This window comes from Gymnogyps californianus, unplaced genomic scaffold (assembly GCF_018139145.2).
Source record: "Gymnogyps californianus isolate 813 unplaced genomic scaffold, ASM1813914v2 HiC_scaffold_397, whole genome shotgun sequence".
Taxonomy (NCBI): domain Eukaryota; kingdom Metazoa; phylum Chordata; class Aves; order Accipitriformes; family Cathartidae; genus Gymnogyps; species Gymnogyps californianus.
Genome location: NW_026114287.1, coordinates 7 through 13,690, shown reverse-complemented (window position 1 = coordinate 13,690; position 13,684 = coordinate 7). Strand labels below are relative to the sequence as shown.

At 54.9% G+C, this 13,684-nt stretch overlaps 1 protein-coding gene across 3 annotated transcripts; it reads right to left on the bottom strand.

The window, feature by feature from the left end:
• Window positions 1-2,422: 2,422 nt before the first annotated feature.
• On the bottom strand, window positions 2,423-11,232 carry RNF126 (ring finger protein 126). Of its 3 annotated transcripts, none has more exons than XM_050914395.1 (9): window positions 11,158-11,232; window positions 7,642-7,700; window positions 6,050-6,113; window positions 5,259-5,500; window positions 4,519-4,587; window positions 4,364-4,433; window positions 4,040-4,133; window positions 3,481-3,596; window positions 2,423-3,247 (listed from the first exon to the last, which is right to left on the bottom strand). In XM_050914395.1, the coding sequence occupies exons 1-9, from the start codon at window positions 11,230-11,232 to the stop codon at window positions 3,098-3,100; spliced, it is 939 nt and encodes a 312-aa protein (XP_050770352.1). In that variant the 3' UTR covers window positions 2,423-3,097. The 3 variants fall into 3 exon arrangements, with proteins under 3 accessions (XP_050770352.1, XP_050770353.1, XP_050770354.1); XM_050914396.1 differs by having other exon boundaries at window positions 5,328-5,500; XM_050914397.1 differs by lacking the exons at window positions 7,642-7,700; window positions 11,158-11,232 and adding an exon at window positions 7,458-7,620.
• Window positions 11,233-13,684: the final 2,452 nt, after the last annotated feature.

Here is a 13,684-nt window from a genome sequence, read left to right as displayed (position 1 = left end):
AGACCTGCTCTGGGCACCCGTCCCCAGTGGGAGCACGTGGGCCACAGACACCCACTCAAGCGGCTGGTGCCCGATCCACGGCCCAGATCCAGACCCGAAGCACAGTGGGGCATCCAGCCCCCAGCCTCCCCAGGCTGCAGCCAGCGCCTCCAGACTGGTCCTGCCCCCCCCAGCCCAACTCCGCTCCATCCTCCCCAGCAGAGATGGAGCCGGGAAGGCGGCCGGTGGTGAGGACCAGCCCCTTGCCTGGAGGGGAGCACGGCCAGAAATAGCACTGGCGCCTCGGCCTCCCGGCCAGGGCACGTTCCTGCGCCGCCCTCCACACTCGCCGCGGCGAGGCATCGCAGCCTGGTCACTTTGTCACGTCAGACGTGAGCGATGGCCCCAGCGAAAACCACCAAACTCGTTCCATTTCTTACCCAACCAGCTCCAAACGAGTCTGTGAGAGGGAATAGCCACCACGTTAACTGTGTGGTGACCGCGGCGGGCACCGGCCCCAGCCGGGAGCCCCTGCCAGGTGGGTGGCAGCAGCCACGCACTCACCACGGGCTTTGCTTCGCCCACTCAAAACCCACCCCGAGCGCTGCTCACACGTGAGAAATCGCCCCCCGAGCTCCAGGGGAGCCGGGAACTCCATGCCGCAGCCAGCAGCTGAAACGCGGCAGAAGGAAGGTTCTTCCAGGTCTCCCAGGCTGCGTTTCAGTGACTAAACAGCAAAGCCTTCCCTCCATGCCGGCCCAGCCGATGGGCACAGGCTCAGCCAGGGACCTTCCTGCTGCCACCCACCTCCCAAGCCCAGGATCCCGGTGGCAGAAGCTTCTGGCTCAACCTCTGGCGGAGGACGAGCTATTAACCCTGATATACCAGTCCTGAGATAAACCCTCGTCCCGCAGGCATCCGCCTGCCGAGATGAAAGGCGCCGCTGGGCTGCCCTGGCTGCGCTGGCAAAGCCAAGGAGGAAAAACATTCCAGGAGAGTTGCTCAGCGCCGGCCGCATGGCCCCGGCAGGCTTGGCAAAGGCTGTTGCCATCCACGCTGGGGACGTTTTCTCCAACAAACCTTCTCTCCTTGTATTCCAAAATGGCTCAAGAAACACCAAACTCAAGGCACCGTGCCTGCCTTCCCCCTCCTACGGGAGGCACGTCCCTTCCCAGAAAGCTCTCGGGAGGAAGGGCCAGGTCCTCAGGTAAGGCTGCTTTGAAAGAGACACCAAAGCTCTGCTGGCGCCAGGACCTCGAGTGCCCAGGGAGGGAGGGAGGCCAGCACCTTCCCCAGCCAGCCCCAGCCCGCTCACAGGGCCCCGAGTACTGGAGAAGATGCAGGGAGCCTCCCAAGCCCTTGAACCCTCCGTCCATCCCAGCCGGCAGCCCCCACAGGGGCAGGTTCCCCATCTACTGCTCCGGCGTCTGCCGCAGCAAGGTCCCGACACGCGGCCTCTGGAGCACAGAGCGCCGTCACACACCCGGTGAGCGGGTCAGGGAGACCCCCCACCTGCCCGAAGTCCCTGCAACAGAAAGGGGCATCAGTTGACATCTGTCCCATGCCACCCAGGCCGGCGCTTCGGAGCCATGCGTTGCCACCTTGCTCCTCCTGCAAGCTCTGCCCTGGGCTGCGCCACAAAAGCCCAAGGAGAGCGGAAACCTCCAGCGCCGCTCCCCACGCACACTCCTCCGAGGACATCTCCCACCCCAGCACGCAGCCCTGCCCTGGGCTCCTGACCCGGGCTCCTGCCGGAGCTGGCAAGGCTGCGCTGGAGATTCAGCGTGACCGGACCAAAAGCGAAGGCGCTGGGCGAGAGCACCCAGTGAACCCAGGTTTTTGTTGCTCTCGCGCCTCCCGTCCCAGGGGAGCACGGACACAGGCAGCAGGTAGGTCGCTGCCCGCTCCGGTCACATTCTTTTCATTCTCAGAGCTCCAGCTGTCACAGAAACTGAGTCACAAACACACCTGGATATTTGTCTCTCTCTTCTTTTTTAATCAGCTGTACTTTAAGTAGCTTTGAAATACATTTTTCTCCAAAATGTTGTTTTTCCTGTATATTATTCGATCACAACGATATTTGGCTGGTCCTTGCTCTGATGCACGTCCAGTCCTGATGTCGACACAGTGGAAAAGTCCGCTCAGGCTGAGAGAAGGGCAGGACTGCAACAGGGAGAAGGTGTAAAAAATACAAAAGACCAGGCAAGGATGCTTTCAGTGGCAATCCCGCAGCCAACTGCTCAACGATCCGCAGGCTGGCAACGCACGTACGGGTGCTGGTCACGTCGGAGTCTGGTGCCCGGAGCTCGCAGCATGCCTGCGCTCGGCATGCAGGAGGGCTCGGGCAAGCCCAGCCTGCCCTGGGGTGAAACGGGACGGCTCAGCACAGCAGGCTCCGGAGAGCTTACCCTGTAGTTTTCCGCAAATCATGCATAACATCTCGTTGAGCTGAAACGTCCGTTTATTTAACAGCAGTAATAATTTAAAATTATAAAAACCCTTTCAGTGTTGAGTATCAGAAGGGCGAGGTTACAAAGAAAAATAAATGGGACTCGAGATGGGGAAGGGGAGGATAACGGGGTCTATTTCAAGAGTTCATGTTTTCAGTGACAACTATTGGCCCTCCCCAGCTGGAGATCCGGGGAGGGAGGCAGTATCATTACGCTTTCATTTTAAAGACTTCAATCTCCAAAGCAGAAGAGATAGTATCCAAGGGGAGGAGGAGGAGCAAAAGAAATAAAGAAAGGAATCTCAAATTCAAACCCAAACAAACAACCTTTCCATTCAGAATTGCAACCGCTAGCTCAGCACCTCGGGTTTCCCATCTGTGGAGCGCAGCAGCCTTTCACTGCAACGGTTAAAAGTCCACGCGGCAAATGGATGTTTTTATTAACAGACAGAGCTCTTTCCCCCCCATCACAGAACTTGAGGCTTCTCGTCTCTGAAGGACCCAGAGTCTCCGTGTCTTCAGAACTCAAAAGGGAATTCTGGGGGCGCTGCTTCCCCCTTGCCACCCTCCCCTCGCTCTGCTCTGGAAGCCCCCTGCGTTGCTTACGTTGGCTGGGGAGGGAGGGAGGACAATGGACAGGGCCCCAGGGACAGAGGGTTGGATTAAGATTCATGAGTTGTTCGACGAGTTTTCGTTACTTGGTGAGCTGGAGGAAGAGGAGGAGGAGGATGATGAGAAGTTCATCCCTGTGAGTCCTGGGGGGTTTGTGGCAGTGTTTTGTCCACTTAAGCTTTTCCGGCACACAGGACACGTGTCATGCTTTGGAGAGCAGACAAAAACAAAACAAGAAATATGGGAAACAGGATTAGAAACACGATACAGGAGCAGCACTCAAGGAAAAGGCTAGGATGACACTCCTTCCTCCCATCAAAGGCTGCTCATGCTTAGGCCCCATCATGGAGGTACGAAAATATTTACAGAGGAGAACAGTACCACCAGAAAAAACACCCCCGTGCTACAAAACCCAAGTCACCCGCTCAGACGGCACTAACCTGTTCCAGCCAAGGGACTATACAGCTGTTGTGGAATAGGTGATTGCAAGGTAACTGTCGGACATTTTCACCGACCGTATAGTCTTCTTTACACACAGGACACTCTAACCCAGAATCTGTATCACAAAGGGAAAGCAAAACCCAGCTAAGCAATAAAGGAGAGAACGACACTCAAAGCACCCGACTCGGGATCCCATCACCTTTTCCCCTTCCCCCTGCTGCTGCTTCATCCCTGCAGAGAGGAAAGCCTGTTGCTTTGCAGTTCCTACCACCATCGCTCCACCTCTCACTGCCCTGGGTTTGCTTCATTGTTCCCTTCGGCTTTTTCATCTCTATCCACACTGAACTTTTCAGAACAGTTTGCCTCCCCAGGGCAAACCCAGCCAGTCTACACCGCTCTTTTTTTTGCGTGAGTGTAACAGAGCAATACTTCAGCTCTCTCCCCTCTTTGAAATGTTTTAGGCCTTGAAGGTACGAGCAGACAAAAGTCCCAAGAAAACGTTAAGCAGAACTTTCACAGAGCTCTTTGTGAACGATTCCCTGGAGGAGAGATACGTACCTACGTGTTCCTGTGCGATTTGTATGGTGGGGAGGGCCTGGATCTTTTCTTTGTCTGCTGGCGGCGGTCCAGTGTTTTCAAACTGATTTAGTAACTGAAAAAAACAATAGGCCACAGAAGGCAGAAGGAAGATGTGAGCTCAGCAGCACACAGAATCTGTTCACTTATCGAACCAGGGCACTTGAACCCTGCACCGCCTGCCTGCGGGCCTTGTCTCCCATTTCTGCACCTTCAGTGGTTTGCCCCCCTGCATCACAAGAGGTGCTGACAGTTTTGCAGCACTGCACAAGAGAACGGGAGACTCCGTTATCATGCCAGTTTTACCTGTGTAATAATTGCATCCAAGCCGTTGGCACCCCACGCGTAGTCCATTGGATTTGAATGCAAGACTCCCCTGTAAGAATAAGGACAACAATTAAATTCGGCTGGGAGTACGAACAAGAACGCTGTCAGAAAGAGCAGTACATCTTCCAACTCACCAAGGACCTAGTCCTAGGTTTGGTATTGTTGTAGGTGCAATAATTCCATTGACCAGCTGCTGGATAATTCTGAAAGACAAGAAAACCAGGATTATGTAAGAATTAGTGTCTGCTAGCTCCCAGCCCAGAAACCTGACATGGAAGGAGTGGCTAAATACTGTTGCATCATCAGAAGGAAAAGGAAAAATATCCTGTAGCAACTGCAACTTAGGAACTGATTATTCATTGATAAAGAGAAGTTTCAGTATTTTATTCGTAAGGGGATAATTTCTGACACGATGGCAAGTGGCTCTCCGGGATGCAGTTCAAGAAACATTAGTCTTGTTGTCCAGTGTTTTCTCTCATTTCCCTTCACACCAAGGACAACATTTTGGTAATACCTGGTAATGACCAGGGAATGCTTTCTCATTGCAGGTTTAATGGTCAAAACTCCCAGCCACGCTGTAGTCCATGCCGCTGTGCTCCGGGGAAACGGCCCCTATGAACTCAAGGCAAGAGCTCGCCAACAGCTGCGGGCCCAGCTGAAGCCTGACCATGCAGCAGCGTGGTCACAGCGGCAAAGCCGGGCACCTACGGAAGAGTTGCGCTGGAGAGCTGTGCTCAGGAGCAGTCTTTAAGAGACTGCTCCTCAAACTGACGAGAACAAGGGACGGGCTGATTTTCAGCTAATTTTTCAGCTACTTTTTCATCAGTGAAAAATAACGGGACTTCCTCCACAAGAACCTGGCAGCTGTTCTCACCCTTCTAGCGTGGGAACTCCCTCGTGCCTGCCAGCGGCACGGCGTGTGGTGAGACGGGCTCGGGGCTGCCTTGCGCCGTATCGATGCCGAGACTGGTGGTCTCGCTCCCTCCGGTTCTCAGAGTCCCTGTTGTCTTCCGACTGCACATTGGACCCGAACGGAAATTCAAAGCTGTCATCAAAGATCCCAAAGGCAAACTGGCCATAGCCCTGTGGCAAGGTGAATAAGTGCTGATCCACGTTCTGGGAGGGAGAGAATTCAGAGAACAGACTGTAAGAAGGAGAGAAAGAGCTCTTAGCTTTCACGCCTGGTATTGCACCAGCCTTCCAACAAAGACCGGTCTCTTCAGATCCCCAGCAGCTCACAAGCCTTGGCTGACACAGGTGGACCAGCGCACTCTCAGAAGCAGCTTAGTGAGGAACAGACACAGACTGAAACTACAGATGAAGGTAAGAAATAACTACAGCTTCCCTGGTTTCTCTTTAGCTGCTGCATGTAACTGCTGCCTTTTAAGCTGAGGCTAGTGCATAGCAACACACCCAGACAGCTCACTAAATCCCAGCTTAGTCCCCTCACAACAAGAATAACCTACAAGTGATGGTCCTATTAAAAACACGCAGTAAAAATACGACATGCAGAGATTTCAGGAGCAGCATGTGGATGATATTAATATCTCCTTTCCCAAATTTTGTCATAATCCGGGGAACATTTAAACAACGTACCAATGGAAAAACACTTCAATTCAATGGCAAAGCAGAAAGTGTTGGAAGAGAGAGAGAGGACTTACTCACCTCAAAAGGATGCCTGCTCTGATCACTGGCTGACGTAGAGGAGCTGGTCTCATTGTCAGCGTTCCTGTGAAGAATGAAGAGCATCGGTAAGCCTCAGAAGGGGGCTACGAAAAGATTTTCCCAGCAGAGGGGAGCGAGGGACATGAGTTTGACAGGAAAAGCAGACACCACAGCTGCTCGGTAACAGCGCACAGAAAGCGACCGATTCATTTTTGCGCAGAGCCAGAGCTCGAAGGGACCTCAGAGGTCTGCTCACCTTCCCTTCCACCCCAGGGCAGGGGCGGCTCCATACAGAAACCAGTCCGCCCTCAGCTGCTGATTTTCTCATTGTCCATATCAATTTTCATTTTTCCCTCCCTGCAACCTTCGTTTTCCCACATCTTCACCCATCTCTCCCTACCCTTTTAAGATTCTGATTTCACGAAGCTACAGAGAGGTGACCGAACCACGATGTCAAGCAAGGATTCCCTGCGCAATCCACCTCAAACAAATCAGCTAATCCTCTGGAGCACCGGGAAGAGAAGACTTAAGGTACAAACCCTGGTCGCTATGACCCAAACACGCTTAAGTCTAATCTTGAATCAAAGGAACTTCTCTACTGCAGAGGCATGTGACCAAATGGGACAGATTATTAGGAAAACTCTTAATGCTGTTAGGCTTCTGCTTCTAGAGAGCTGCAGGAACATCTACGGCTCAGTATCCAGGTCTACGCTTCGACATTCATGGTACCAAAAACCTAAGGTTCAGCGATTACGCAACTCTTCCAAGGTCACAGCAAATCACCAATACAGTTAGGATTAACCGGGATTGATTTTCAGCCTCTAAGGTTGGTGTAGTCAGACCTAACGTCACCTTGTCAGTACAGAAACCTCAGTCTGTAAAGACCACCTCTCTCAGCAGGCAGCAACACGCGTCTGGCACACCCCCTGCGCAGCTCGGCATGCCCCTGCACCGAACGCCTGCCAGCCTGCCTGCATGCTGCCTGTCCCGAGGCCAGTCACAGCCAAGGTCCGGCAAACGTGTCCGAAACATTTTAAGACATTTCTCCGACTCTTGCCTGTTCTGACACTGCCAGAGAGCAGTCCCGCTACTGAGTCAGCAGTAAAGCACGTGAATGCAGATCTCAGCTGCTCCAGTGCAGAGTCCAAAGTCTCAGTCAAAATGTTTCGCCGTTCGTACTCTAAATTAAGTTATTAAATTATACACCGAAGCATACGTACACTCTCCATGCCGCAGATTCCTCTCTCGGAGGGTTATCTCTAGCCTGATGACTCAAACCAGTTCAGAGCTACCACATGCCATGGGGAAAGCCTCTCTACCACTTTTTTTGTTGGTTTTAAATCAACCCATTCCTCCCCCGCCCTTTACCAGCAACATATGACGCTCAGCATTCCCATGGCTGATTTACCTGTAGATGCAAACTATGCAAATTAAGTACTCTCTACCCATAGTGAGGAAAGATGAGCCAAATATTGGGCAGAAGTAGTAAAAATGGTGTATTCAGTATCCAACATTGCCTTTTACCTAGAAAAAGGAAAAGAGCAAAGCAGACTGAGTTCATTCCAACAACAGCCTTTGGGACAGCGCATTACCTTGGCTCTTCAGGAAGTTCTTCAATAAAACCAGATTCACACCGTGGGCAAATATAGTCCTACGGGAGAAGAAATACTGAATGAGAAAAGAAAGTGGTATGTAAAAGCTGCAAAGAATGACTTCAGTGTGATGGGGTAGAAGAGAAGCATCCTGCAGCCCATCATCCTAAACGCATGCCACGATTACAGAGACAAAAAGACCCCAAACCACTGATATTTGCCTTCACCAGACTAGTGAGGCAAATTGTTAAGCCTGAGCCTGTTTGGCACTTGGCTTTAGAAAAGATTTGGATAACACTAATTAATCCCCAGTAGAGACAAAGCATTAGACAACATCTGATGTAGTTCTGGGTGAAGTGAAAGCAAAACCACCGGCCTTCCCAGAAGAGCAGCACTCAAACACTAGTTTTGAGATAGCTGCGTGCTTTGGGGGCCTTCCCCTGCCCCCCTCAAGGGGCCAAACTGTCCTAATGAAAGAAACAGGGAGGGAATGGCAGCATGGGCTAATCGCAGTGTCACTGTCACTTAGGAAGGGCTGAATGGAAAGCTGTTACTAATGTAGTCTGGGGTTCACACCACACAGAGGTCAAGGAGACACAAGAGGGTCATTCTGCAACACACAATACCAGAATTTTACACTCCCACGCTCAACGCTCGTCACAGAAAGCTACTGCCACCCTTGTAGCCTTTAACACTGAAGACTGAATATGCTGGAATAAACAGCCCGTGTGTGCAGAAGCAGGATTCCTCAGGAGTTTGCGACAGTCACTTTTCCTCACAATTCCTGGTGCTAGTGAAGAATTTATACTCCATGACCATACTGTCATAGCGAGCAGCAGCCCGGAACACTTAAGATCCTGAAAGGAAATTACTTCACTTTTCAGCGCTCAAGAAGAAGCAGCGCCACGCAGCACCGCCAAGTCAGAAGAGGAAGCGACAGACCCTGTACCTAACCCCAACCATGGCTGAGGCGGAACAGCCACCGCAGGCAAACACAGCCGCTCAAAACCCCGCGCTGGCAAAGCCAGGCTCAGCATGGAAGAAATTTAAGAGCTTCTAATAATAATGCTACTTCCCCTTACTACTGCTACGTTCGAATTGGCACAGGCCCTTAAACAAAGTCAATGGATTCCCCAAAAGAGAGGATGCTAGCCACGTGAGTTTGCTCTGATAAGACATCTGGGATCGCTCCTCCAGCCACCGCAGAAAAACCTGATAAGGCCCAAGCAGAAGGCAGCAACGCCGGCGATCCACTCGACGCTCCCCTGCCTGCCCAGCAAGATAAGGAAGCAGCAAACACCAAGACCTAGAAACAGACTCAAGAGAAGTTGCTGCTCCCTCTTCCGCGCAGGACTCTCTAGATTTGCGATTGTGAAATAAGTGGGTCTATGCAATTTACACAATATTTGATTTCAAGAACATTTCTACACCATCCAAACTCTTCTCAAAGTTGGTTACCAGCACACGGGAGCTCCTGCGTTGATCACAGAAAATCAGATCAATTGCCTCTGCCTTTGAAATACCCCCTCCCTGTTTTACGTTCCACCAGTACGCCACTGGGGTAAATTATCACGGTAGCCACGCTCAAGAGCGGTGAGCAACTTACTCCTCTCAACTCTCCTATTTAAGGGAGGCTTTTTTGTGTGCGTGCTTACAGACAACTCTGAACACAGGGATCAGCAAATTCCTCTGCAGCTGGAACAGCACAAATGTCAAAGTTTGTTGTTTCTCAGGCTGTTTGAATCACTCCTTTTGCAGCATATGCTATGGTATCTGCAGTGGCTCGGTCTGCAAACAGTAAGTGAAACCGAATGAACTCGGACCCCCAAAACAAGTTCATTAACTAGCAATTAACTAGACCTGAATCAACAAAAGCAGCTGTCTGCTCCCTACTACGGTTCAGTGTGTTCACTGCCAGATGTGCTCTGCTGGCACAAGCCCAGCACAGGGTGTTTAAACAAAAAAAAACCAACGACTGATATTTCTAGGTTACAACCTTCAGCTCCTGAGCCACTTTCTCCAGCCCGTCTATGTATTTAGCAGGAGCATTATCAAGAGTTTTGTCCTCACACTTAAATACAAGCCGTGAGATTTACCAGCAAGGCCTACCCTCGCCTAACCTGTAAGGCTGACGGAGAGGGCGAACGGACAAACAGCACGTCACAAAACCAAACTGACGGCGAAGTCTAATCAACCACAACAGAGTGACACCTATGCTCACAATCGGGTGACTTTTAAAATTCAATAAACGTTAACAAAAAGCAACGCCTTATTCTGGCAAGACGCTGTGAAAAGTTTCAGGACAAACAGAGACGGGCAGGATCCTCTGAATTGAATTTAACATCTCGCAACATTTGGCGGGCGATCAACAGAAAAATGTAGCCGTGACCCACCACAATGTTTTAGCCAGCTCCTTTCCAACAGCCAACGCTCCTTTTCTACCCACACCAGGAAAATATGACTCCTTACAAGCAGGGGTTTTACTCAGTGATTAAAGCACGTCTGCTCACGCGCTGCACCGAGACTACAAAGCACTTCTGCATTAGCGAGTGGAAACAGTGCGTGCGTATCATTTGTGCACTTGCCTACGTCTCAGATATTACCACCCGTGAAGCTTTTCTCATGCTCATTTAAATCCTACTGAAAGAGACAAAAAAGAAACCCCCTCGTTACCCCAGGGAGCTTCAGTTCACTCCGGACAAAGCAGTGGGGTAACGGTGCCTGAGCCCAGGGGGGTGTCACACTGTAAAGGGGGGGGTCTCGCACTGCCCGGGGGGTGTGTCACACTGTAAATGGGGGTGTCACACCACGCAGGGCAGTGTCACACTGTCCGGACTGGGGGGTGTCACATCCTTTCAGCCGGCTGGAGGGGGGGGGGGGGGGGGTGAGGAAAGCCCGGGGCTGGGCCGGGGAAGGGCTGCTGCTGCCGCTCGGGACCACCGCCCTCAAACCCGCTGCGAGGCAGGGCTGCTCGGGGGCTCCCCCTCCCCTCACAGCACGGCTGGAGCACACGAACCACCCCGGCCCCACCGACAGCCGCCCTGGCCCCCTCCGCACACCCCCCCCCCCTCCGCCCGGGCCGCCCCCGCACCAGGCCGAGGAGGGCGGAGGGGCCCCCTCCCGCCGCGCCGCCCCCGCCACACCCGGAGCTGCCTCCACCGGCTGCTTCCCCTCGGCCCCGTTTCCCCCACGCAGCTCCCAGCACCCCCATTTCCTCGCTGCGGAGCCCCCCCCCCCCCCAGCCCCTCCTAACGCCCCCCCCTCCGAACCCCAACTGCCACACGCAGAACCGCCCACCCCACAGGGCCCTCACCCCCCCTCCTAACGGCCCCCCCCCCCGAGCCCCCTCCCCAGCCCTCCTCACCCTGAGGACCCGGCCCCCCCTCCTCAGGCCCCCCCTCAGGCCTCACCCCCACGTGCCCGACCCGCCGGGGCCCCACCTGCCCTGGCCCACACCCCCCCCCTCCGGTTCCCCACCCCGCACCGGACAGCGGTCAGGCCCCCACCCCCGCTCACGGGCAAGCGCGGGGCGATCTCGGCCGAGCAGCAGTGGCAGAAGAACCGTCCCGGCTGCGGTGAAGCCTCCGCCATCTTCCTACAACCCCCCCCCCCCCTTTCCCTTCACCGCCTCACCCCCGCCCCGCCCAGCGACGCGCGGCGGAGGACGACGGCGGCCGAGCGGGGACAAGCAAAGGGCGCAGGCGGCAGAAACGCGGAAAGGAAGGGGCGGGGCGAAGCGCCCCGGGGAGGCGGGGACGAGGGCGGGACTTAGAGAAGAGGGCGGGGCTTAGGGTTTATAAGGAGGGCGGGCGGGGCTGCTGTCAGTCTATGAGGCCGGGGGCGAGGGCCGGGGGCCGGTGGCCCCGTCCCCCCGTCCCGGGGCCACCGGCCCCCGGCCCTCGCCCCCGGCCCCTCTTCTATTCCCTTAGGGCTGTGAGCCCACCGTACACCGGGTTTGGAGGTCTGGAGAGCTGCCTGAGTCTTCCAGGCACCCCACAGCTTGGTTAAAGCAGGCCTATGGGGATGGAGACATGAGGAAGGCTGAGTGGGGAAGAGGAGGAGGAGGGAGTTCCTGGTGAGGAAGAGCGGGAGAGGGCTGCAGAGACCTGCCCAGTCTGTCCTTGGGTTTGTTCTCATTCCTGCGCTTTTTCCCCCCCCCCTTATTTTTTAATAGGATTGTGGGAAGGGCCTTTTAAGATTGCAGCTCAAAAGTTGAATGATTTCTTTTAGAGGAGGGGGAAAAAAGAGGAGAGATTGAGCCCCCCAAAAATGAAGAAAAAGTGGCTTTCCAGTGAAAATCCCGCTTAAAGTTGCAATAGCCACAAAGGACCGTGAATGTTTCATTTTAGCAGAAACGTCTCAAGTGGGGTGTTTGCCCTCGGTTCTCCCCGGGGATGTCGGCAGGTGCTGGAGAGGTTTTGGGGGGGTGGCAGATGAAGTCTTTTATTTTTCAGGGTCGTTCCCTTGGGGGGACTCAGAAATGAGCCGGGGGCCCAGGCACGGCCCTGCCTGCTTGGAAGCGTGCTCAAAATCCCACGCAGGGCTCGCTTCAAGCCTGGCCTGTTCCCGAGGCTGCGGCTTTTGGGGGTCCACAGCGTCCTCACTGGGGTCCCTGGCACCGGGGGCCAGCGCTGCAGCACCACGGAGCTGGGGTTTTGGGGTTGCGAGGCTGTGGGGTTTTGGGGTTTGAGGGTGGCAGGGCTGTGGGGTGATGGGGTTTCTGTGTGGTGGGGCTGTGGGATTTGGGGGTTTGAGGGTTGTGGGGCTGCGGGGTTTTGGGTTTGAGGGCAATGGGGTGGTGGGGTTTGGGGGTTGGGGGTGGCGGGGTTTGGGGTTTCTGGGTGATGGGGTTTTGGGGTTTGAGGGCGGTGGGGTGGCGGGGTTTGGGGGTTTCTGGGTGGCAGGGTTTGGGGGTTTCTGGTGGTGGGGTTTGGGGTTTGAGGGCGGCGAGGCTACAGGGTTTTGGGGTTTGAGGTCTGCGGGGTTTGAGGGTGGCAGGGTTGTGGGGCTGCGGGGTTTTGGGGTTTGAGGGCGGTGGGGTGGCGGGGTTTGGAGGGTTTCTAGGTGGTGGGGTTTGGGGGTTTGAGGGCGGTGTGGTTTTGGGGTTTCTGGGTGGTGGGGTTTGAGGGTGGCGAGGCTACAGGGTTTTGGGGTTGAGGTCTGCGGGGTTTGAGGGTGGCAGGGTTGTGGGGCTGCGGGGTTTGAGGGTGGCGGGTCGCGGGGTTTTGGAGTTTGAGGGCGGCGGGGTGGCGGGTTTGGGGGTTTCTGGGTGGTGGGGTTTGGGGGCGGCGGGGTGCCCAGCAGCCCGTGGCACCAGCCCCGCTTCCAGCAGGTGGCATCTTCGGCCCGGGTTTTGCTGCTCCGGGTTTTTTCGGGTGTCGGCGCAGGCTGGGGAGGGAGCTGGGAAGCAGCTCGGGGGTCCTGGGAGGCAAAGCTCAGGGACGCGCCCTGCGAAGGGCCCCCCCATCCCCGTGCCTGCCGGGGGACGGGGCACGGGGGAGAGGCGCTGTAAACGGGGCGCTGGTGGGAAACGGCCGCGTAAGGGCTCGGTAACCGGCCGTCGACTTCTGGAAAGGTTTGCTCATTGTGTGGAAATTGCAACTGCGGGACAAATTTGCAGTCGTTTAGTCGCTGATTGATGATCCCAGCTGTTGATAAGACATGTTAGCAATTATTTACAACCGATGAGGAAACTGCTACCGAGTCCTGCAACTCCTTTATTCGGGAGGTGGGTCTAGACAGCCCAGTGTGGCCCAGCCCTGGAGCCAGACAGAACCCCGCTGCCCGCAGAGCGGAGCCCGCGGCCCTGGAGGGGGCATTTCACACCCCGGAGGGAAGTTCCCTTCCACGCTGAGGACGTGGATGCGTTTCTCCTTGCCCTGTTTCACGGTCGGAGGACAAGTTGCCACTTGATCAAATGGGTGCCAGGTGCCTGTGGGATGGGGAGGGAAGGATCCGGCTCCACTGACTTTGTCCCTCTGGAATTCCCTGACGCAGGAACTGCGGAAGCTGAACGTGGCAACACTCGTCGGGATGCAAATGG